The sequence below is a fragment of the Anser anser genome (genome assembly GCF_964211835.1).
Source record: "Anser anser genome assembly, chromosome: 5".
NCBI classification, from domain to species: Eukaryota; Metazoa; Chordata; class Aves; order Anseriformes; family Anatidae; genus Anser; species Anser anser.
Window position 1 is genome coordinate 62,213,256 of NC_139725.1, and position 25,971 is coordinate 62,239,226.

At 41.3% G+C, this 25,971-nt stretch overlaps 1 protein-coding gene across 4 annotated transcripts; it reads right to left on the minus strand.

Annotated features, from left to right (window-relative positions):
- Positions 1-1,267: 1,267 nt before the first annotated feature.
- On the minus strand, positions 1,268-23,539 carry NAA30 (N-alpha-acetyltransferase 30, NatC catalytic subunit). 4 transcript variants are annotated; one of them, XR_014584756.1, is made up of 6 exons: positions 22,704-23,531; positions 21,491-22,420; positions 14,024-14,147; positions 12,518-12,619; positions 11,905-11,960; positions 4,543-4,599 (listed from the first exon to the last, which is right to left on the minus strand). XR_014584756.1 is itself a non-coding variant. In XM_083837161.1 (5 exons), the coding sequence occupies exons 2-5, from the start codon at positions 22,415-22,417 to the stop codon at positions 4,462-4,464; spliced, it is 1,245 nt and encodes a 414-aa protein (XP_083693287.1). In that variant the 5' UTR covers positions 22,418-22,420; positions 22,704-23,505; the 3' UTR covers positions 1,268-4,461. The 4 variants fall into 4 exon arrangements, 3 of the variants coding, with proteins under 3 accessions (XP_083693287.1, XP_083693289.1, XP_083693288.1); XM_083837161.1 differs by lacking the exon at positions 12,518-12,619 and having other exon boundaries at positions 1,268-4,599; positions 22,704-23,505; XM_083837162.1 differs by lacking the exons at positions 4,543-4,599; positions 11,905-11,960; positions 12,518-12,619 and adding an exon at positions 12,673-13,072 and having other exon boundaries at positions 22,704-23,532.
- Between the last annotated feature and the right edge of the window lie 2,432 nt (positions 23,540-25,971).

A 25,971-nucleotide genomic window follows, 5' to 3' on the forward strand; every position in this document is an offset into this window, starting at 1 on the left:
GTTGAAGAGATCAATACCTCATCTGTTCTAAGCCCCTTTGAATTTTGCTCTTTACCTTGCCCTTGAGCCTTACAACGAAGAGCAATAACCAAGAGTAAATCGCAGCCCTGCCTTCCCCATGGGGAGCCAGACAGCAAGGGAAGGCGAGAAGCCTCGGCTTCCTTACCAAAAATTCGTGCCCACCCCTAGAAGCATTTCCCTTTTCCCTGTACGAGTCGTAGTTTGGGATCCCTCTGCACTGTATTTTTAAGGAAATCACAGATTTTAAAAGTGCACATGGTTGGGCAACACAAAAAACACTCATTCCTAAAAATATCACCAAACCAGTCTTGCCTGAGCTAGCTGTGAGAAAAATACTTCTTGTAACTTTTGCATTCAAAGAAATGTTAGGTCTCTCCAAATCTATTTTAGCCTGCATGTACTAACCAGATATGCTAGAGCTATAAATACACTACAGTGCAAGACAGAAAAATAATTTGACCTGCTTCTTGCACAGAGTTCATGACGTGGAGGAATTTGAAGAGGAAAGAGTTGAAGTTCTGACCAGGCAGAAAGCTATATGCAAAACCCAGCATCTGATTCCTGATGTTCACTTGCATAAACAGTTCCTAATTGTTGGGACAAACGGAAAGAAGTGTAAAAAGCAGTAAGATGCCTGTGGAGGCTTAGTTCCTGACAAACTAGTATTCTGGTAGCCTGGTTGTAAGGAATCAGCAAAGCTGCTGCAAGCCCAAGAGACTTGGAGCTGCTTCCAGCAGAAGTTGGCTGCGGCTGGTCACAGGAGGCGTGCAGGTGACCGAGACACAGCTGAACACACACAGCACGGGCTGCTGAGAAACTGGGAAGTTTCAGGAGCCTAAATGCAATTGCAGAGGGAATAAAGCACAGAAGATCTTCAAAACTGAGCTTGTTCTCATCTTTGCAAGGGCTGCAAGGAGTTCCCAACTCCTGCTTGTTACAACCTAAATAATAATACCCCCCCTTATCTCCCAGGAAAAGCCCAGACTGACTACATTAGTCCTAACTTAATACACATGGAAAAAGGCTCCATCTCAGTTCAGCTGTGAAACTGAAGTTCACACAAATACCATTCAAGACGCTTCTAGCAGAGGCATGGAAATTAAAAATCAAATAGTGATATAAAAAAGAATGTTTACAATTTTCTTGTAAAACTTTTTTTTGACCACTTCTCTGTTAGGAATGAGTGTGTGCACATATTTGTAGACAAAGCAAAACAATTATCAGAACATTTCTATTCAAAAGGAAATAGATAAACAACTTAACCATTTATTTGACTGCATTGTATTTAGACAGCTTGTACATTTCATAACCCCACTGTTTTTGTTCTCATCAAAAAGGATAAAGGGACAGAAGAATATAATCCACTCAAAACAGCAGTCCAGTATTTTGAGATACACTTGATATTTCCATAGATGCCCATTGATACCTGAACTCCAATATAGGTTGTAATGGTTATACAAGACCTGAAAGTTTTGTTTTCTTTTTCAAACATAGCACTCAGTTTTAGCAATGTCTTCTGGTGCCCTGAAAAAGTTTGCGGTGTACTATGCAATGCCAATTAGACTATGCCTGCTTTTCTTAAAGGTGATGAACCTGATCATTTTCTTAAAAAATAAAAACAAAAAAGAATAAAAACAACAAGAAAAATAAAAAACCAACAATATAAAGCAAACATCCATACTGACATGTCAGCCAATAGCAATATTTGGGCAAAGTCAAACACAAATGATCAACTCCATAGTAAGATTTGTCAATGCAAAAGGTGAGGGGGAAGAAGACTGTGTTTTAGCAACAGACATGAGAAATAAACAACTTTTCATTGCTAGATTTGTTTTGAAAACCCATTTCCATCTCTTTGCAATTCATAACTTCCCACTTGATAACCAATTTCAAGCAACACAGACAATAAATCTGTTCCTTTTAATATAAACCAACGCATACAGCTTCAGTATCTTCCGTAGTGAACTGCGTGTTACACAGCAGCAATACCAGAACCTTTCAGGCGATACGCTCTTTGAAAAGAAACGTGCACCTATTTTGCGCAGCATCTTCAAAAACGGCATGGCGAGAACGGCTTCTTACAACGCACAAACAGAATTGTATTTGAAGTTTGCTCAGACGTCACTTTTTTTGGCAGTGCCTTCCCAAAAAGTGACTTAAGCTAACTTTCAAGCCTGCTTTTCAATCTCAAGACACCCACAGCTTAAATATTAACCTATAGGAAACTTGCCTGTCTGGCTTTTCGGTTTTTAAACATCAGCAGACACACAAGACAGCCTGGTTTGCAGTTTGCGATACAAGCCCAGCAGCTGCTAACAAGGCATGAAGCTTCTCTTATCTGCCTCCTCAGTTCAGGCAAGCCAGAGCAGCCACTATTTCCCAGACAACTGGAAGACGGTTGAGAGAAGTCTGTTTCTATTGATTTAGCATTCCCAACAATTAAAGTCTTAACTATGTCTGAAACCTCCTGAAGAAGTGCTCAGAACAGCTGGCAAACCTGAGGGATCAGGAAAATGCAAACAGAAGGCTTTACTCTGAACTCCAGCATGTTCTGTAAGACACTCCTGTTTATAACGCTTTGATTCAGGCACCATCTTAAACATGAGTTTTCTTTATTGAGGGGAACAAGCCCCCTCAAAAGCACAAATAGCATCTACGAGCGGAAAACTCAGAAGGGCCAATTCCCATTAAAAGTCTTTATTTTCAAATACAACTCATAATTTGTACATGGTAAAAAATGCCCATCACCATGTGCGATTGGTCTATGCAAAATAAGGCTTTCCTTTAAATCCAGTTTTCCTGCACAGGGATCTTTTCCAAATGGTACTGGAGGTAGGGGTTTTATTGTTTTTGTTTTTAATAGTACAGTAATTAGCAAAGTGACCATGATTCAAACCAAACTCTTTAAAAAAAAAAATGTAGTAAGGCAAATCTGAAGAGCACGCTCAACTGCAGAAGAGCGGGCTCACTGAGCTCATCCTTTTTTCCACAGATTACACAGGTTCTTCCACAAGCCAACTAATACCTTTTTTCAAAGTGGAAAAAACCAACCCACAAAAAAACCAAATAAACAGAAAACAAAACAAAAAAACCCCAACTGATTCATAGAACTGGGCTATATAATCACGCTGAACAAGAAAGCCTAGACATTGTAATTACTGAACAAATTGATGGGTATTGGTAAAACCTATGTAAAGACAGACAGAGATAGGGGATGGGAGAGGGAGGAGGGGCGGGGATAGAAAAAGAGAAATCTCTTCCCCACTGCTTTGATTTTGGAAGGAAAAAAAAATCCCCCAATAATTTAGCTCATGTAAGTTTAGAGAAAATGAGAGCAGCTAAAAATGGATACAATACACCTTGAAATTTATTTCCAAGACCAAGAACCAAAGATTGAAGCATTTTAGAACACTGAAGCAAAGCAAACTGAATCTGGATAAAAAAAAATTGTTCCAACTATTTTAAAATAGATGTTTTTCAGAGCTTCTAGCGATAATTTTGATTAAATAAAATCATACCAATTTACATTAATTTTCTATATCTTCTTTTAAAAGTCCCTCACTCTTTTAAAGAAAAAAGTGCATCCAAAACCAGCAGAGATTTACTGGCAACATCAGGTTCTGTTTTAGCAGCTACTCAAGGTTTTCAAAATAGCTTACACTTCTTGCTATAAGAAAAGAAGGGCCTTCCAAACCCTTGTTTGGGAGAAGTATCCAAATTATAAAAATCTGAAATAATTTATTATCAAATCCAGAATTTAAATAAAAGCAGAATTTTTCTTGCAAAGACAATTGAAGAAAGTAAAAGAATAAAAGCATGCACTCCAAACTTAGAGGTGAAGACAAATATACTTATCTATACAGGCACTGGCAGACGCAATTTAATTGTTACTGTTACTCATTGTAACACACACCCCACCCTACAATACATTTTTTCATTCACTAATCACTGAGGTACCAATATTTAAGAATGGAAAATTCAATATTGAAAAATAAAACCTAAAATTGAAGCCTTTTTCCAGAAAACTATGGCAATTTTTTGTATGAAATGTTAGTATACTTATAGAATTTTACAATCTACATTGGCTTTTTGCTGGAACCAAAAGTCGTGTTCCACATACAGGTTCTTTGATAAAATGTTCACGTTGTATGTAATACAGTCAGTAGACTTGCAAATGAACGAACATATCTTGGCTATCAACTGGCACATCTTGCTGGTACCAAAAGAACTCGAAGTTTGAAACAATCGGCTTTAATTCTGAACAAATGCGCCATGCCAAAGTGCAACAAATATGTGCGACACTCAAATGAGACACTGACAGATAAGAGCTGCATGGGAATTACTAAGTCCACCTGCAAAGCAATTTTGTACAAATTGCATTGCATGCAAAGGACAACTCTGCGCTGTTGGGACGTCAGTTGCTTGATGTGATGGTTTCTTTTAACGCAGCCATAGTTTAAGACGCAGTGCATCAACTCCATTTAAATAGTATCTGAACAGCCTCTTGTCTCGCACAAAACCAAGGTTTTCATAAAGTTTCAAAGCAGACTTATTTGTGATTTCTGTTTCCAATACAACCTTTAAGAAGAAAAGAAAAAAGAAAAGTACATCATGTTAGAAAGCAGTCGCATTATGTTGCTACTGAACAAATTTCAACGTTTTTATTTAAAGGTACACTTAAAAGCAGTCAGCAGAATCATTTTTTTCTTGTCCTTATTTATACAAGCAACCCTCCTCAATCTTCACATTTAAAAGAACACAGCAGTTAATCAACAATACCAGTTGTAAGCTAGTTTCATTCATATCTAGATTGTAGTTGTTTGTTGTAAATACTGTATCAAATCATTACCTAAAAGCTATGGTTAAAAAAAATGGTAGCACTGAACATCTAAGGCTCCAAAACATGCATTGAATGAACTGAACTTGACACACGTTAGGTTTTGTCATTCAGTATCTTCCACCTCTAATTCAACAGATTTAGACCTACATACAAACTCCTCCGTTCTGTGACAAGCTGTCACACCAATGATTGTAGCGTGTATTTGTGCTCAACACAGGAATCCCAGACTCAAACCAGAGTGCACACACCACACAGGTCCCACACTCACAAGGCTCTGTTCAGGGCTTCTTGGGTGCCTCGCACCAAAATCTCACATGCAAGAGGTTACGGACAGCAAAGCCGGTGCAAGATAGGCCTGCCCTGGAAGTAATCAATTCTAGTGAGCAAGTCAAGGGCATCTAATTGCATTTCAAGTACTGCATCGGTTTCAGAAGATTAAGAAGTCTTGGCCTTTATTGTTCTCAACTAGCCTGGCAAAGTGCAGGAAGAAAGAGCAGCTTTTTTTTCCCCGTTTTCTTTTTTTGTCCTCTATGATGGTAACACCCCAGTTCCAGGAAGACCTGTCATCAATAGCTCAGAACAAACCCAAGTGCAGTCCAAGTTAAGCAAGGACTGAAAGTTGTCCCAGCAGCCTCAAGCACAAGCAAAAAAAAAAAAAAAATTTACAAAAGCATTAACAAGAAGTTAAACTGCTGAAGCACGTCCCTCTGAATGGTTTTCCTTTTCTCCAAATGCAGTGAACAGACCTTTGACATATCTGGTAAGCTGTGCACCCATTCCAAACAGTAAAAAAAAAAAATCTTGCCTCCTTACTGTTGTCCAACTCAACTATTTAAGGATTCTATTTTTAAGGATGGATCCTGGATGCTCAAGAACACATACAGAACCAACAAGCCGACAAGACTACCTGCAATCCCATGGCCATGCACATTCACTTATTAAACAAGAGCTGATGGGCACTGTAGAAAGATCATGTAATGAATATACAACCTAAGCAATTTACGCAGTGAGCCAGCGATCAGTGTCGGAATAAGCCCACTAACAGCTACATCCAAACCAGCATCTAATATCCACCGCTCTGTGTTGTTAAAATTACATATGGAAAAATCTCACAGTCAAAAAGAATAGCAATCTACCCCAACTACCCCACCTCCTTCCTTCTCTTCCAATAAAAAACAGGATATATATGTTATATTAAATATAATAATTATATATAATAAATTATCATGTATATAATAAATAATTATATAAATATTATAAATGAAATATATATATTTAAGCCTGTACTTGTACATCAGTTTAAGCCAGTCTACCTTATGGATTCTCACCCCCCTGCCTTCAGGCAGGCATTTCTATTCTCCATCAGCCCTTCTGTCAGCTCACTAGGTTTCTTGCTGATCTACTTCATAAAGCAACCTGGTAGAAAAACTATTCATTTTTCTCTCTGTTACATTTGCTTTCTGCAATCTGAGGAGCGGCTAAGTCAATATAAGAGAGGGAGGCTACTGCAGTTAGACTGGTCACCTGCAGTAAGGTTTGAAAATCCACTTATCGTACACATTTGGCCATTACTTAAGTTTCAAGCTTCTCTGACCACATCCCAACAGATAATTCCCTCTGTGCTTCTCAACACATGAATGTTGAAAGAATAGTAAAGCTGGAGCTAACAATGAACAAAATACACCTGGAAGAAAATAAAACTTAGAAGTTTGTTTTTTCTAAACGGAAGAGTGACATTAATAGTCAGAGTTCTTAAGTTACAGCAGGACAGTCTGTCATACCTGTACTCTTAAGAAGGGCTAATTCAATTCTTAGTCTTATGGGAAGAATTAGGGATTACATTTCTCTTGCTAGCACCTGATGGAACAGTACTGTCAGATCTTGTGACTTGATAATTACTCTTAGCAACTTTACTCTATTAAAAAGGATAACTTCCAAATTATAATCAATTATCAAAGTGCAGTATTTTTCCTTCAAATTAGAGCATTACACCAACAGGAAATCTGACCCATTAAAATCCACAGTGCAGGAAACCATTATTTGAACTCTGACTACAAATGACATTCCCTCGCACAGAAGTTTAGTAATCTGGCAGAGCGATACAACATGTCTGTATTCAGCTGCAAGCTTGCACACCTTGCAATGCTAAATGATTTCCACCACCACAGATCACTGAATTTAAGGGAGTGGCTAAATGTTGAAATTCAGGTTTGTTGGAATCCCAGTACTTGAGTGAATGCTCATCTTGAAAGCTAACGCAATAGATTTGTTTGGGTATTTCTAAGAAAGACTTAGCACATTGAAAAACAATCCCCTGACCTCAACATATCCTGTTGATCTCACAAAGGGCTATGGACACGTTCCTGAATCTAGTAGGGAACCTGATTGTATTTTATACAGGTTTCATCAGCTTGATTCCGTGAAGGATCCTTTTCTTCCCATGGGAGATTTTCAATCAAGCTCCAAATCTTCAATTGTTACCTTTATTTCTGGTCTACTTTGTCATACAAATGCGTCTGTTAAACCTTCTAATAACATATCATCATCTGCTCCTGTCAACCAGCAAAGATCTGATTTTCTGCACAAGTTGCAACTTTTTGAAGGCCGTTATTTTATCTTATTTCCAAAATTTCATAAACCTACAATTTTATCTCAACTCTCTTTAATTTTAACTCATTTTAGAAGCAAGGAATCTTTTACCGTAGTGAGAGTGGAATACTGTGTTTCTTGTTATTATGTTCTCATACCTAGTTTATTCCTAAACTAAAAAAAAGGGGCTTTCTTGATTCTAGTTCAAACTTTGAGTGCACATGTTTAGAAACCAACTCACGGAATACAGTCAAATCGAATAAACAAATGAAGAAAATATCCTTTCATCACTCAAAGAAGAAGCTGCTATTCTTACAAGTAAGTTTGGCATATTTTAAGATTCAAGTTATAGGCGCTTATCCAGTGTCCTTCATCAGTTTAACTGTTTTAACATTTAAAGAGAGGTAGAACCCAAAATATAACATTTAATGCACTGAATGATCTGTAGATGAAGAAAAATTTAAGTTGTCAATGGTTTGATAATTTCAAATAGGGTTATATAAAAATACATAGTTAATTTTAGAAGCATGGTACTGAATTAAAATGACACTCCTGGTGGTGAAGTCAGAAACATCTCTCTTAAAAACACTTTAAAGTTTCATGGAAATTCTCAAAATAAGTCACAATTCCTTTTCACGTTCCACATTTTGCTGAAAAAGTTTTTAAGAAAGTTCCACTTACTAGAGCCTTACTTTGATTATTTAGCAGTTGCATGGTGCTGAAATAATGCAATATGAGGTGAATGAATCATCTGCAGATTACTTAGTCATTTGTTACAGATGGAAAATCTGCATACGACTCTCCCTTTCCTAATTTTGATTAAGGAATGCAGCAGTTCCATGCAACAGTCTTAAGAGCACAACTTTTGAAAGTTGCTTGTCAGTAAAAGCCGAGCAAACGTACAAAAGGCAGCCAGATGCTCGACTTGCTGGAGTTTGCATGCACTTTCCTTTTTACACTAGAAGAAAAATCTCTTCAAAAGTCCTGAGATGGGAGAAAACTATTCACCTGCACCCGATTTATTTTAGTAGTTCCCATTTTCTATGTAATGAGCCCAATAAAATTATTCTAAATCATTGTGACTTAATGGAAACTCAGCCCATTATACACCTGAAAATCTAATATACTACGAATATTAGAATTCTTTAACAGAAGATGTTTTGGGAAGGTCACCAAGGTAAAAAATAAAAAATAAAAGAGAAAAGAAAAAAGAAAAAGCAAAAATCAACCACCAGCAAAAAGAGAAAAGAAAACCCCCAAATCAACCAACACCACAACAACAAACAGAACAAAACCCAAACAAACAACCAAAGATCCCTAAATATTGTAATGTTATTAGACACTCCAGCCCAAAGCACGCTGTTCAGTACTTTCTTCAGGCTTGAAGGCCATTTCTGGTTGAACCACCCACCCCAACATCAGACCACTTCCTTCTTTCTGTTGCATTAGGCCATGACCACCTCTGCCTCTCCACACAGATCCCATCCCAGCCAATTCACCTCTTCACTCGCTCACCCTACAATTTCCTCAAGCCAGGAAACAGCCACTGGCTGGAAGGATATTACCTCTCAGCTTTGAAGCATGCAACATAGCATCAACGACCTGCTAGGCAGAAGCTGGCACTGTGAATCACTTGCTCCATAGGCCTGCCTTTGTTTTATTCCCACTGAATTAGCTTACAGGAAAAAAAAAAAAGTCTTTGATCACTACAATATTGTGACAGACTTTGAAATGCCAGGACAGCACTAGTGATTTTTCAAGATTTTCATCTCTGGTGTTGTAAAAATCCTTTACTTTTCAAGACTCAACATTACAGACTGTTGTGGTACCAATTTATGGCACTTTGAAAAGTATTATATTGAAATAAAAATTTATCAGATTATATGCCACAAATTACCATCATATTACATACCACAATTTGGAATTTTTCAATGACACCCACATGTGCACGCTCCTGGTTTTAATTGTTTTCCAAGCAAATTTCAGAAGAGAGTCTTTTTGAATTTCAGTTCACCTTACATCAAGTAGCAGCATCTCTGGATTTTCATCACGCTTTTGATTTTATTAAGGGATGTAGAAAAATATCCTAAGAGCAGCAGAGATAATTAAACTGTTTACACACTTCACAAAGACAAGCTACTGTGATGCACTGCTTCAGGTTTGATCAGCCAGGCATCAATCAGATGGCCAGAAACTGTTCTCCCCAGCAACTGCTGCAGAAAGCAGTGAGGGAAGTTTCTCAGCTCTGTCAGAGAGCTTTAAATAACAGGTGGCTAATTAGGTCTTTCAAACCTTGGTCGAGCCTGAAAATTTCTCAGCAATCCACCACATAGGAGAAGTAAACATCGTTATTGTTGTACCGTATATACCTAGAAGAAACCTACACTTGCTGCCAAAGAAAAGAAGAAAACATGAAGACATTTTCTATTTTGCTGTAGATAACCTATACACGAAAAAGAACAGCACAAACATATCGTATTACTTCGGGCACGCCTCTGCAGACTGGTGTAGTAGGAAGTCAGAAATACACTCTGCTTGTGCTCCCTGCTGCCTGGACATGAGTTCCCGTTTCAAAGTTTTGTGCCAGCTTAAAACTGAGCTGACACAAAAACCCCCAAGAAGCAGGGCATAATTGGTTCTGAACCATCACCCCCCAAACACGCAGTTTCCAAACTGGAACTGAAACTTGCCTGCACCCATCCAGCACACACTTCAAGAAGCTGGAACTGTAGTGCATTCGATTAAAGAGGGACAGCACTGGCCTCTGAAAAACGACCTACAAATTTAGTACAAAGCATTTATGCAGCACCACAGATGAAAATCTATGACTAAGACTTAATGAGGTCTTACTGCAGAGCAGCCTGCAATCCCTATCACATTTATTTCATTTTAACAATGACAAAAAGCAGTAAGAAGGGCTCTGGGATTAATATTAGATCAGGAGAGGATCAAATACACAGGAGAGATCATTGTATGTATACGTGTAAGATAGTCCAATTTAGAAATGAAGTTACAGGAGAAGTAATACACACATACTCCTAAATAATATGGGGAGTATTGAAAATCTGGTGGCCTGCGCAGAAATACACAGCTCTGCTACTCTCTAACAGCAGTAGGCAATTCACTTCGTGTCTCTGCATCTCAATTCTCCCAATGTGACATGAACACTCTGATATCATACTTCTTTATTTTTATTTTTTAAATCTTGGGAACTTAGCGATGGCAAATGAACGCATGACCACTGTGGAAAGCCATGGAAAAGAACAAACAAAAAGCTTTCCTTGAATAGCCCAAGGTCGCAAGCAGTAAAACAGATTAGACCAAAGCATATTACATGTGATACAAGCATCACGACAAAACAAAGTACTTAAACTATTGCAGAACTATCAAACTGCACTACAATGCTTGAATACAACAGGAATCATAGAAAAAAATGACACCAGAAAACAAAGGCATAAGGGGATCTGATGGGAGGAATAAATAGCTCAAACAAGTTGTTGAATGAAAGCAGAACATATAAAAGAATACTGCAAAAGATGTAACGCAACATGTGGAAAAGTTAACAGAGTACGTGCCAGAAGTCTTGTAAGAAAAATTGTAATTTTGCATAAAAAACTTCATTAGGACAATCAGGGGAGCAGTTGAAAGGAGATAACAGAGAGATCAAAGGATCATTAACTATGACACGCCGAAATGACAGAGCGTTCAGGTATAAGGAACAAGCTAACAATTGCATTGTAGCAAGCAGATGAAAGTTAAAGGTACAGATAACTGGATTAAGGAGAATGGATGTAGGGAGAGTTCCTCACAAATTAAACAGGGCACATAAAGATAGTTGCTTCATTTATGCAAAAGAGAGAGACAGAGAGGGACAGAGGGGTTGTAATCTCGTAAAAGGAAAGACTAATAATATATAGGCCAAAGAAAGTTTGACAGTGATTCAGTCACTTTCCTTGAAGCACTCACCGACATGCTGAATCACTTGAGCTGTTAGTGCTTTGTAACATGGTTTAAGCATTGTCAGAATAACAATGATGACTTGCTGTGATAAAACTACATTCTGCAATATTACAGCACGTACTGTTCCAGTATCTTTGTATATTCTGAAAGCATGGAAGTATTACGACAACATACAAGTTACACTGGTCAACAGCACCTTAAACGAGAATCTTTAGAGGAAAACGTGCCTGCAACTAAAGGCTGAGGCAACTTCCCGGAGTAAAACAGAACCCAAAACTCTGTATTTGAGAACTTAGGACAAATTTAGAAAGCCCTTCTATTTGTGCCATATGTTTTTGGAGGTTATTTTTACTTCTATTATGAAAGAAAGAGCTTCTTGCTAACCCACCTCCCACCTAAAAACAAAACTCAAACAAAACAAAAAAAGAAATGAATCCACATATGGAGAATACAAGCCGTTCACATTATGAAAGTTGTTGATTATAAAGTCTTACCTCATCACAATCTCCTTCAACCATAGCATAAATAGCTTTCTTAACCAAGTTTGTACCTGAAATACAGATTTCAATAAGTGTCAGAGTTGCAATGCAAAAGATGCCAGCTTATATACAACTACTGTGTGCTACCTACATGGCATGACTCCTGGGGAAATCAGGGAGGAAAGAATGCAACAAAAACTTGCAGTCAAGTTGCAGTCTCAAGTTTGAACATTAAAATTATCCCTAAAGTTATCCAGAGACCCAGCTTGAGTGCAAAAGTCTTCTAGCACAAGGATATTAGAAACAGGCTTCAATGTTTAACATAGTGTTATATATAGCCTTCCAAGATGTGATTCATTCCCTTTTGCTGCATTTAAAGTCAAAATCTTCTGGCACGTACTTGAAGGACATTCATCTTCCAAGGGAATTTCCTCTTACTAAAACAAATACTTCTATTAGCAACAGAACTTATGAAACCACTTTTCTTGTGGCTCACTCCCATTTGGATTTGCTAGTATCTAATAATATGGTTGAAGCCCATCCCTTCCCTTCAGTCAAGCATTAATTTAATTCTGTATCATTACTTTTCATCTATTTCACAACAGTTCTACAACTGTAATATCCCTACCTGTCTGTAGAATTGGGGTGAAATTGAAAGTTGATTTCAAAGTTATTAGTGGAAAAAACTGCTGTTCAATGAAATTGTATAAATCTCACTTCCATAAGAAAGCTAAGGAAAAGGAAAAACAAAAACCCAAGGAATCTAGAGATTGCTTTAAAGTATTCTCAAAGCTTTAATCAATTAAGATTTTCATTGAACATACGACAAAACTTTACTGCATATAAAACATCTTCAGATTAACAGCATAATTTATGAGAAACAGCAACATGATAAATGCAGGGAAAAAGTTAACATTTATATAATGCTAAAGTAAGCAAAACGTTAAATATAAATTCTATTTATATAACTGTAAAATGATGATCTGACTAAAGCAGGAGAAAAATCTTGCAGAGATCTTCATAAGAACAGCATTAGTTCTTATTTACTTATGAATCCTAGCACCTGCAATGAAATTATGGCAGGCTCCTTCATGACTCAGCTAAAAAGAAAGGAGAGAATGATTTCTCTGTATCCTCTTCCCTCCGCTCCACTACAGAAACCACCAACAGCTTCTGAACTGCACTGAAATAACAAAGAAATCACATATGCTAAAACAGTCATGATAATACTTAATTGTTTCAAGGTTTTTAAAGGTTTTTGTGTTTTGTTTTTTTAAGAGGAGAATAAACATAATGGTATTAATCTGTAACTTGCTCCCATATTTCTCCATAGTAAGTAATTTTCTGTCTTTAATCAGAGCACGAGCTGTTAGTGAGAATGGGTGGTAAAGCACATTTCTGGCCTTTAAAGCTGACATCTACATTTAAAATTAAAAATACGTTACAAGGTGTAATTTCACAATACCAAACTAAAAAGAATGGAGTTCCATAAGAACGGTTCTTTAATCAACCAAGCTAGGATAACCAGCGTTTGCAGGAAAGTCCCTTCCATTAGGGCAAAACTGACCCGTGGGGGAGGGCAAGCTCCCTGCCAAGAGAGCTTTCTTTCATCATGCAATTGCCAACAAAACAGCTCTTCATTTTGGTCATGCAGGTAGTAATGCACAACTATTTTTCTTCGAGTATTAGCGCATACTTCAAGCATTAGCTATATACATTATCCCCAGTGGGCAATATATATGTAATTGATATGGGAAAGCCAGGGGATAAATTCACTAAAAAAACCCACACCTGAACACAATAAAGACATACAATGATGAGAGCACATAAAAACGCAGAGCAATTTCTGCAGTTGTTATTTGATAATGGTAATTTGCAGAGGTAAGGGGCTGCTGACTGAGTTTCTTTTTTAGCTTCATATCCCAGATGCTAATCTCACAGGGCACGGGCATTTCAGGTTATTTCAACAGAATGAAAAAAGATAGCAGGGAGCTTGTGTGGATAAGTAAAGCAGGGATGACAACAAACCACCACATCTAGAGGCTCAGTTCTGCTTAAATCTTTACAGCGCCTACGTTTACCCCAACAAACTATAGGATTTAAGTAGAAAACAACAAAAAAAGGCTATTCTTACCAATTCCTTTTCTTCTGTATTTGGAATCCACTGCTAACATGGCTATATAACCTCTGCGGAACATCTTTTTGTGCATATCCAGCTTGCAGACGATGGCACCTACACACTCTTCCCCTACCATGGCCTTAAAGACAAACATATAGGTATGCATTCTCAGTTCGTGATCTGCAGTGCTACCAGAAAAAGTAAACCAGTGCATTTAAAATGAGACAGCCACACTAAATTTGCTTGTACAAAGGTATAAAAAAAATAAACACCATCTCCAAAAGTACAAATAAGATTAAAGGTCTCTTATTTCTGTATTACACACAGATAAAGTCACAGTCTATTAACAGCCAATGAATTGTCTGGGAAAGAATCATAGTATTATTCCATCAATTCTACCAGCAAGATCATATGTGATAGGAAAGGGTAGAAAAAAAAGAAAAAGACCAGGTTGAAGCATAAAACATCCTTTAACGTGGGTTGCCACATAGGGAAAAAAAAAGTCCTTTCCTGTTTTACAGTGATCCGAATTTTCATGCGCAAGGGCTGGGCAGATAACTTGCTTAATTTTTATCTGGTGTTGATGTCAAGGCCATAATGGATCAGAGAAAAATGTCTTTGCGCTTAATCTTTAGAAACCGTCATTTTCAGTCATATGACATCCAAGGAACAAACAAACAAAAAAGCATACAGTTAATTTCACACATTTTAACCGTTCAGAGATTTCATTCATTAAGAGCTGACAGTTAATCCCAATGGTGTTGTCACAAAAAATGTGGTCGAGGAGACACAATTATTTTGAAATATTAAGACGAAAACAAACAAACAAAATACCTACCCCCTCCCCAAACACTTATCAAGCCACTTGCACGGCCACTGCGTTTACAAAAAATTTACCATGAAATACACTGAGAAAGAGCATAAGAATAACTAAGTCATATGTTAACCGAAGGATTAGGCAGCATTAATGACATTATAACCTGCAGCAGTAAAGCGAATAATGCTGCAGAGTAGGATAGCATCCAAAGGGAGTATGAATTACTATATATTCAGGGAAAGACTGACAGAGAGAAAAAAGCAGCTCCGAACCGTGTGCATGGGCGTATAAACTGATCCGCAGAAGTTTGAGACCTGTATCTGCAGGGGGAAGCAGCCTTCAGCTCCAGCATGGCTCCCAAACCAGGAGTACAGCACATGATTGGCACAAGCATGTGCTGGCACAAGAGCCCCTGGATAATCCAAATTCACAACACTCCACTAAGTCAAACAAAAAGGACCTGCCCGAGCCAGTATTACCAGACCTCCTGTGAACCCAGCTTCTCTGAAGGCCGTGGTATGGACTCCATAGCCTTCAGCCGCCTGAGTGTTTCTGTAGCTTGTAGCACAAGGATCTACAGGCGGAAAATTCTTACACAGAGATCATATTGTAGGCACCGATCCACAGGGAGTTTGTACCCGAAGCATAATGTTCTAGCATCTCCATTTGAGCGGCGGGTTACTAACCAAGCCAGCTGCCGGCCAAAAGCCCCTACCAAAGGTAAAATGGAGCAGCCCCAAACGAACGGGCTGCAATTCCAAAGCACTGTGATGCAGCACGAGCCTAACACCATTTCTAATATAGTTTCAGCTCGTCACGCAAACATAATTATTTCTAGAGTTTTTATTTGGCAGGAAGATACATTTTTCTAACAGTATCCAAGAACAACCCTGAACAATCTAAACAAGTGGTTTTTAAAACAACAAACAAAAACCGAAACATGATCTAAGTGGACTGAAATACACAGCCTCTAAGCAGTCTTTTGTTTGTTCTAAAACACAAGTTTATTTCATAGGAAAGAAAAGCTGTACTTATACTAAAACTGTGTATGCAAAGTGTCAGCTCAAGGCAAGTTTTGTATCTCGGCTCAGACCTGAGAAAACCAGGGAGTTAAATAAAGAGTATCATCAGACAGCCTGTTCATAACATTGCTATAATTATGCAGAGTACCTAGATGTAATCTTATACCTAGCTAAAAAAAAAGACACCACAAACTAGCATGTTATAGTTATGCTTTGCCCTGAAGCGAACACGTGCAAATTGTTGATCGTAACAGTCCTACGGAGAATTTTTAGATTTTTTTCCCCCCTGCTCTTCAAAAGTAGTGACACATTGCAGCCTTGCTTTCCTTCTCGTTAGGGGCACTTTTCTTAAGAGCTGTGTTCATTAAGGCGTATTTTAAAATCATTTTCAGTGATCAAAGAAGGAAATACCCACTGATTTCACCACCGTTGCCACAAAGTTGCATGAACTATCACGGTGTTGCCAGTTCCCAGAACACTTAAATCTCCTTCTCTTGTCTTCAAGCAGGTAAATCTGCCAGTTAAGCTATGACTGGGGTGAGTGCCACATTTCTACCTCAACTGGAGTTTTTGTTGCCTTTCCTCTCCTTTCTCCTTCTTTTCGACTGTATCTAAAGCTGGAAGTGAACCTAAAAGGTGATGTAGAACTGCAATTTAACTCCCTGGGGAAGGTTAAACTGTGTAAATGAAAAAAAAAATCAGATTGAAATAGGGAGGGGGGCAAGAGGAAAACTAGTTCCCATACAACATCCTTTATGAGAAAACAATCACGGGCCAAATGAGAGCAATTCTAAGCACACAGGTTTCTACAAACAGAATTCAGCCCAAGTTACTATATTATAAGCCCCACGGAGTACTATAGGATTTACTTCAATCCTAAATTCTTAGCAAGATTAACATCCATGTATTCAAATCCCATATTTGCATCAACTTTGTTCTTATAAGTCTGAATGTTTAAAACAAACTAGATGTTAATATCTTTGTACTGCAACCATGGATTGCTAGAGTTAGCACAGAAATGTCTATAAAACAGCAGGAATGTTACCTCCCTCAAAATTAAACAATCGGCATTAATTCCTTGGCAAAGGTGGCATTAACTCTGTCAGGCACAGCCTGAGCATGCCTTTCACACCCAGAGCCCGCGATATTTGTTCCCATTTAAAGGTGAAACCAACCCACTAGCCCCTAAAAGAGAAACACTTTGCGATTCAAATGCAGCAGAACCTGCACGGCTGCAGGTTCCTTTCACACACGCACCCAAATCCACCTCAGAGGATCACAGAAACAGCTCTGCACGAATCCTTTGGCTTACATCTAGCGATCGTGTTACCGAATGCCATTAAGGGATGCATTTAGGCTAATGGTTTTAACCCAAAGTCCGGCAGTTCGGTCAGAGCTCTTTACGACACTGGGCAAATCACTAAGTCACTCTCCCTGCTTCCACTCTATGAAACTGGACCCGAGTAATTCCTTCCTGTGCAGGGCCGCTGCCAGAATAACTACACTGGCTGTCGTTAAATACCCATATGCTACAAGGACTGAGGCTTTCACAAAGCCTGTGGGAGCAAGAAGCAGCACAGCCAGCCGTGTCTCAAACCATGATCATTCCTAAGAGGAAACTGGCATATGGTGGAGTTTGCAAATTGGGAATGGATATTACAGGATGTCTTCCCAGGTCTGCCATGAGGCCGCTAAGACTTCCCGCGCTGTTTCCTAACTTTTCTCGTTCTTCCTTTATCCCTCAAGCTCTCTGCAACTGAAAAACAGCGATGGTGTCTCACAAGTCGTTAGTTTCAACATGAAGTACAGAGCCTCTTAAATAAAATCCAACTAAAAAAAAAAAAAAGCAAAGTATTATTAGAAAACAGGATCTTAACTGCAGTCGTTTAGGATTTATAGCACATCTAAAACCGCATACATGGAATTAATCAGTTATTTCTAAAATTGTGAAAGTTTAAATTATAATTGCTGCTATAGCTACTGGCAAAGTTAAGAACCCAATAAAAGCATGCATTTTCCAGATTTTTCTTAAAAGGCAGCTGAGCAGTGCAGCAAGTCTGCAGCGGTGAATTACAGGAGAGGTTACAACACTCAGTCAGAACCCTGCGTTTATTACGTCCTGCCTTATCCAAACTTTGGAACAGGGCAAGGTTTCCCAAGCTCACCTCTCCCACGCTGCAGTATTTTGAAAACAATTTTCTGCAATAGCTGATTTACCAGCTTTAAATGGAAGGTGTTTCAGAACTTTCACACTGCTAGGACAAGAATCTGCAAAACCACTTCAAAATGGAGCTACAACTTCAAAAACGCACTTACAACCAACACAGGAACAAAGCTGTAGCAATGCTTAAAAGCACTTGACGAGAATACCCATCCTCTCCCGTCTTTGATGGGGAAACGGTCATCATTGGTCAACTGAAGAAAAACTGGGCTGACAGAGCTCCTGGGAATAGATAAACCCCAAGCATTTAGAGGGCCCCCACACCTAGCACATGCTGCCAACCTGCTCTTGCAGAGGCAGGAGAAATCCAAGCTTCAGCAGACAGCTGCAGCTTGGGGAGGAGAAGGTTGTTACCTTGCTACAGCTCGGTCAGGTAACACAGCCACGTAACTTACCTGTACTATTTACCAAGTATTCTCAACGTGTTACCTCAAAAGTCAGGGGACAGTTACATGGATTAATTTGATGTTAAAATGAGTGGGTTTTGAAGATTATCCTACGATCTCCAGTTCCTTTTAAAGTGGACTATGAATTTGGTTTTGAGCGTATAGTTAGGAAGCAGTTTGATACAGCAAAACCACGCTAGTGGTTACTTCGGATTGGTCCCGTGCCTTCCCTCCAGCTGTGTATTCTCACCTCTTTCCTCGTGCCAACACCAGTGCTCATGTCATCCCGCTATGAATATGTTTGGAGACCTAAACAGACAGAAACCTGACCCTAAGACACAACACACAAGCACACGCACACACGTATGACTACACGGCTGGGGGTGAGGGCCAGCTGAGCTTCCCAAGGCAGATAAACTCACGGGCTGGCACACAGGCAGGGCAGAGGCAGCTGAAGAGAAAGAGAAAGCAGCAGCCTTGGACTGGTGCTAGCTGTTAGTGACAGCCCACCTTGGGAAGACCAAGCTGAAACTCAGCAAGCTTCAAGCCCATGAGATCACCACAGCAATAACGTTCCTAATGCCCCTGGAAAACTTCTGCGCTGTCAGGTATCCAAGATGCTCGATAGCAGCGTTATAACATTTAAGGTCGCTCACCGAATACATCAGCGCCGGACAACCGCTGATCTTTTCAGGAAAGCACTCATCCTGTCTTCAAATTTAAATGGAGTTGGTCTTTCCCCTCATCACCCTTTTTGAAAGTGGTGATGGTGAAATTCAGTAACTGAACTGACAGAAACCCTGCAGATATTTTTCTCTAATACGAACAAATTACAGTCTAACCCCTGTCCCCAGGAAAAACCTGAAGCCAGAAGGCTGTGAGGCCTTAAGGCATTAAAGACAAATGATTCTGTGGGATCAGGCGCTGTGCTTCTGCTCACCATCCTGACACTGTTCTAGCTAATTGGAATATGCAGTTCCAGCTCAAGATAAATATTTTAAAGAGTTATTAGATAGAAGTAGTTCAGGAATCCATTAACTGCAGGAACAAATTTAATTTTATAGAACAGAAAGTCTTCAAGACAACCACTAAAAACCAAGCCTTAAAAACGCTAAAATCACTCACAAAAACCCATCGAAATTGACTCAAGATACTGGAAGAGCTTCAGATGATTATGTATGTAAAACAATGTGCTAAGAGCTTTAGACACTTGCAGCCACATATTCTTCTCTACTGTTTTACGTGCTTCATACTGTTCCACCCTTCATAAAAGTGGCAAATCTGAGTAGAATTGGAGTTCAAATAAAGTTTTGTCGATTCTTCAAGACTATTAAAAGAAGTTGTCCCTAGAAAATAAGCTTAAGATGTTTTATTTTCCTTGAGTGAAACCTTGCTCTTTGAATGCATTTGTTAGAAGTAAATATTAGAAATAATCCGGTTTAGTGCCCTGTCAAACTAATTTGCCATTGCTCTTTTCCTAACAAAATTCTCAAATTACTCCCTGACAAAAAAAAAAAATAAAAAAAAACACAAAGACCTGAAGTCTAAGCAGACGCACAGTGAGCTAATATCCAACGCTGCCTTGGCATCACCGACGATACACTTGATGCTGAAAGTACAGACACTTGCAGTTCACACGCATTTCTTTTCAGTGTGAGGCAAATCAGTCACGCACAGAGCTAGGTGTATGCTCAGCGCCTGAAAAATTACAGTTTTGCTGTGATCAGCATCCTTTTAACTCGCTGTGTAAAAGCAAACATGACTTTGTGTTGAAGAATGATTTCAAATATTTTCGTATTTTTGTTTTGTTCCAGATGGCAATGCTTTGCTCAACTTCCTATAATCCTACTGTATTCCCTCTTCAGGGCTGCAAGAGGCACATTTCTGAAAATCCTCCCATAAATCATATAAATCCTGCTATAAATTACACTGGACCCTAAAACAAGAACTTTCAGGAAGTTTAAGGCCAGATGGATTCCATTAGCTTCACCTCCTGTACTCATATCCTATTAAAATTTTACAGAGAACCTCTGAATTGAAGGGCGCCTTGGCCCTGGCTACACCATCCCTTCCAGAGAGGTGTCCAGCCTTGATTAAAAGATCAAGAGAGAATTCATCATTTACTTTAGCGAGGAAGTGCCACACGCTCCCACAAACGTTCTGCTCTGCAGACAAATTTTCCTACGAGGAAATCAAACACAGCTAAGCTCCCACTGTGCATATACACCCCCCAGGCCAATTTAAGCTCACTCTCGTATACCTGCGCATGAATTACTGTGCTGAAAGCATGCTTTTCTACCGAGACTCGAGTTCTAAAACTGTCTGGCTGTTGTTTAGCCATAAGAAGTGCTCTAAACGTTCAGAAAGACTGGGTAACAACTAAAGCAATCTTTCTGGTTGTGCAGTAGGAGGAATAAACGTATTGTTAGTACAGCAAGACAACCTAAGTAAAATCAGAACTGCTGCACACGCTATCACGCTCGCAAGAAGCAATACAGTTGCAGCTGATCTTTTTAAAATAAGCAAATAGATCAAAAAGTCCACAAGACCTTTAACAGTGTCTCCCCACATGTCAACGTTTCTATGCCAGTCATGCTGAGGGCAGTTTGAAAGCCATTGTGCAAGAACTACGAAGCACTCATAAGACACCCGTGGACTAAGTACTTTCTTTTTTAAATAGAAACCTAGGAACTGAGGCAGAATGACAAAATGAGCTACCAAAGGTCACAAAAGTCAATGTCAAAACCAAGATTAGAAGCCTTGAATTCCTGGATCCTAGCCCTGCGTTCAAAGCCTTTCCCCACCACTTAAAACATGTATTAATGAATACAGGACTTTTAAACACGGGGTTTACTTGTACAGGCACAGGTGAGAAAAGGAGTTCAGCAGGGATAAGTACTTCCAGAAGAGCTTGGTCTTTCCCCTTAGCCATAAAAAGAATAGCAGGAGCATTCCCACAAACGTCAGCCCTTTAATCCTCTCCCCACCCCTGTCCCAAACCACTCCCAATTCCTGCCCTCCCTCCCCAGCACTTACCAAAAAGCAAAGCTGCGGCCAGTTGTGGATAAAATACCTATACGTGTAAATGGAGTAGGGTTCGGACAGATCTTTGGTGATCAGTCTCATGATATCGGGCATCTGCAGCTCTGACTCGTATCGGACGTATCGTATCGTTAGGTCCTCCTCGGGCTGAGAGTCCGTTCCCGAGCCTTTCAAACTGCAGGCTGCTGCTAAGGACCTAGAGAGTAGCAGCAGGGACTCCTCCTCCTCCCCTCCTTCATCCCCCTCCTCCTGCTCTTCCTCCTCCAAGCCAGTCCCTCCTGCCAGTCCATTGCGGGCTGCAGTCTTAGCAGCAGTCGGAGTTGTGGCAGCAGGCTGGCTCCTGTCCCCTGGTGCTGCTGCTGGGGGAGAAGGAGGAGGAGAGGGTGCAGTCCTTCCCTGGGGAGGAACGTGGTTGCTAAGGGGGGACGAGCACGGTGCTGCGGCCGGAGGCAATGCCTGCTGCTGCTGCTGCTGCTGTCCGGAGCCCATTGTTTTGCTGGCTCGCTTGTTCTCCTGCCCCTCGGGGGCTGCCCCTGCCTCCGAGCCGAGGATCTTGCTCTTGAGGGAGGCCCGCAGGTGCCGCAGCTCGGGGCTGATGAGGCCGTTGAGCTGGTGGTTGTGGTGCGGGGGGTGGTGGTGGTGGTGGTGGAGGCGGTGCTGCTGCTGCTGCGGCCCCCCCTTGCCGCCGTCGCTGCCTCCTCCTCCTCGCTGCTGCTCCCGTCCGCCCGCGGGTCCCTCCTCTTCCTCCTCCTCTTCGGCCTCCTCGTCCTGGGCCCCGGCGCAGGCGGCGGCGGCGGCGGAGGTGGAAGAAGAGGAGGAGGAGGAAGCAGCCCCCCCTCCTCCTCCTCCTCCGGGGAAGGGGGACAGCGCGTCCCCCTGCGGGGAGAGGACGCTGCTAGGCCCCGGCGGTACCTCGGCCATATCCTACGGGAGAGACCGACACAAACCCCCCGGGGAGGAGGGCGTCAGGCGACACGGGGCGACAGGCGGCGGCCTCACGGGCCTGGACGGAGGGGGGGGGGGGGTAAGTGGGGGGGGAGGGGGGGGGCGCGAACAAAGGCACAGCCGGTGCCCGGGCCCCGCCTCACCGCCCCGCCGCCGCCTTTTCCCGTTGCCCCACGCCCCCCTGCCTCCTCCGGGGCCCTTCCCCGGTCCCTTAAGGGCCCCGGGGCGGCCTCCGCGGCCCCCCCCGCCCGCCGCCGCTCACCGCCGCTCCCCTCAGCGCCGCGGCTCCCACTCGCCGCTCATCCAGCCGCCGCCAAGCGCGGCCGCCGCTGCCGTAACCCGCGGCCGAGTTTCCTGTCAGCCTTTGCGACACTTCCTCCCTTGACGGCGCGGCCTAGCGACGGCGGGGCGGGCCGGCCTTAGCAACGGGGCCCGGGGGGTTGAAGCGGGGTTAGGGCCGCGGGCCTGGGCCCGTAGGGCCCCATAGGGCTCCATATGGCGGCGTGGTTGGTGTCGCCTCCTCGGGTCTGGTGTCGCCTCCAGGGGTGTGGTGTCGCCTTCCGGGGGTCGCCGCCTGCCCCCGCCGAGCCCTAGGCCGCTGCTGCCGGCCCCGCTCTGTGAATCCCGCAGCAGTTTTGGGTGGCGGCGCCCCTGCCCTCACAGCACCCCAGGGGCTGCCCCGCGGCCCCCTTCGTGTCCCAGGACATGTTCACGTCACTGTTGGCACCTTGTTTTGGTTTGTTTTTCTCTTCACCCCGATCCCGGCCAGGCACAGGTGCTGCCAAGAAGGGGGCCAGCAGCGGTGCTCAGCCTAGGGATGGCTGCCTGCAGTATTTCGGTGAGGCTTTTGTATGGATCAGAGTGCAGGAGCTGTTGCTCTGCCTTCCACAAGCAGCGTGAGGGGTGTCGTTCCTCACCCAGGGCAGGCAAAGGCAGGCCTCGGACTGCAAGGAAGTTGTTCGACTGATAACAGTGGAAACTGCAAAGATGACAGAAGTGATCTAGTAGTCCTAAACTGGGAAAAGAAAAAAGAATAATAATAATAATAAAAAAAACCTTGTTAAAGTTAAAAAAAAAAAAACATTAAAAGACCTTCATATGAATTCTGACTCTGTGTACTTATTGGTGGGGAGCACTGGGCATAAACCTACAGATAACAATCTCAAGTGATCCCATTTCTCTATTACTCTGTTCCATTACATAATCCATGTTTTAAGAACATGCCACCAGATCTCACAGCATCAGACAAGTCCTTTACATGGGAAGTTTTCTATTAAAACACACACATAGCCCCACAAAACACAGAGAAATGGTGGATTCCGCCTTTTTTTCCCCGAGGAAGCTTTGCAGGGCTGTTGTAAGACTTGCTTGTTTTCCTTTGCTACAGTTATTCTTCAAGGAAGTGACAGGTCTGGACTTACAAGGAAAATCCAGCAATTTCTGTACATGTCCTAACAGGGCTCTTTAATGAGGAAGAAAATAGGCTGCGGAGTTTCAGGCTTCTGTTTATGAATTGCTGAGTTCTGAAGTAAAGCAGGAAAAAAATAAAATATCTGACTGAAAGAGAGAATTATAAAGCTTTTATCCAAAGTAATTAATGATGGAAATACTTAGATTTTGCGAATGAAATGGGTCTCTGTATCCTTTTAGATTTATTTCTTCTTTTCTGAGACTCCATTCAGAAAGAGTGATGCATGTTATCTCTGTTCAGGTTGGCTTTATGTATTCTACAGTTGCTTTGCCTACCAGTTTTTAGACCTTTCTGTCTGCTTTAGAAAGGTGTTCACGTACATAATTTCATTTAAGGGTCTAATGATTTTTTGTGTGTGTGTTTTCAGGCACCAAAGTGCCTTTGTGGACCTGATCTGAACTGCTCTGGCACACTGGCAGTGCAGCTAAGTTCACTGTCCTCGGGTAGTTTAAACAAAAAGAGCAAACAAATGTCTTGTCAGTGTAGTAATGGCCTAAATTCAGTTCTCATTTGCCATGTTAGAGCAGTGTGATTGAAAGCATCAGAGACACATGCTATGGTGGTGTCCATGTTAGGAAGATAATCCAGTGCCTGCAAAAGTTGTCAGATAGGGTGAAGAGGATCTAATCTCTGTTATCATGGATACATACCGTGTTACCTGCAGTGTGGTTACAGGTATCATGGAAAAAAGCCTCTCGTTTGTGCTCTGACCTGCTGGTAACATCCTTTGTTCCACTTCCATTACCTCTTGAACCACCTCCAGACTTGGAAGGTTCCCCGTTTTATGTTGATCTTAACAGTTCTTTGCCCACAGCTAGGATCTGACCAAAGGTAGGGATGGATAGGGCAGACTCCTCTGAGCTAGTGCCTTTGATTTCCCTTATTGCCACAGAGAGGAAAAGGCACTCCTGTGGTGGGATTCAGGTCATCCTAAAGCCGATTCCTAAAGCAGGTTAGGTGAGTTGTGCTTTGGAGGTGTCATCATCCCATTAAATAAAGGGACCTCAGCATAACTGGTTCATCTCAGATACTCCTGCTATCACTGTCTGAAGTTAGGTAAAAGGTGTCCTACGGCCGCTGTTGATATGTTCTTGGTCTGAGTGCCCACTTGGCAATTTGTCTTATTTCTTGTATGTATTTATGATAACTGCTTTTAAAACGGTCTTTCTAAACCAGGTGACATTTATTTTTTTAAATACCTTCAAGTGTATTTTATTCCATAGACTTCTCTCACTGCTTTTCGAACCTCCATCAACCCTGAGCACCCTCATACTGTTGCAAGCCATCCCTTTATCTGAAGGAGGGATGGGGCTCGAACACAAGTCTCATTGTTTCTAGGTCATTTTTCAGTAACTCTGTGACCGTGGGGGTTTCTATGGCTAACTTATTTGTTAACAAAACAGCACACACTTAGGAAACTCTTCCTGTGGAGTTCTGTTATTTAGGAGAACAAACATAGCTGTCAATGGCCTTCCTCTTTTTCTCTAAAGCATTCAAGGGAAGTGTCTATGCACTGACTTAACTTCACAGTTGCTCTACGTTAGATCTGAACTCAAGGAAAATTGACATCTAAACGTGCCATATTCTCTGTTGTATTAAAGTTGACATCCCAGATGCACCAGAAATGAGGATGTCGCAGAGTACTGAGTTGTACTTTAGGCAATAAGCAGTAGGAACAGGTCAATGCTTTACAAAGAAGCATTCTTTTTCTTTTGTCCTTTTTTTTTTTTTTTCTCAAAGAAGGGGAAGTAGTTTGGCATGAGCGTTTGACATGGAAGTAGAATTCCTTCCAGATAACATGTTCTCCATTGTTCTTCACTTATCCGTAGTGATTCTTTAAAATAGTTACCCTGCATGTAACAGTGATCATGTTACTCAAACTCTTAGTTCATCAGCAAAACAATAATGAAATTGTCTCTTTTTCCTTTCCACCTGTCAAAGTCAAACGTAGGTGAGACATTTTGGAGTCTGATTTTTCAGGTAGGCACATGAAAGTTTTCCATGGGCCTTGCTAGTGTTAGAGCCCTGAGCACATCTCCCTTCCTGTGGGTCTGACTGT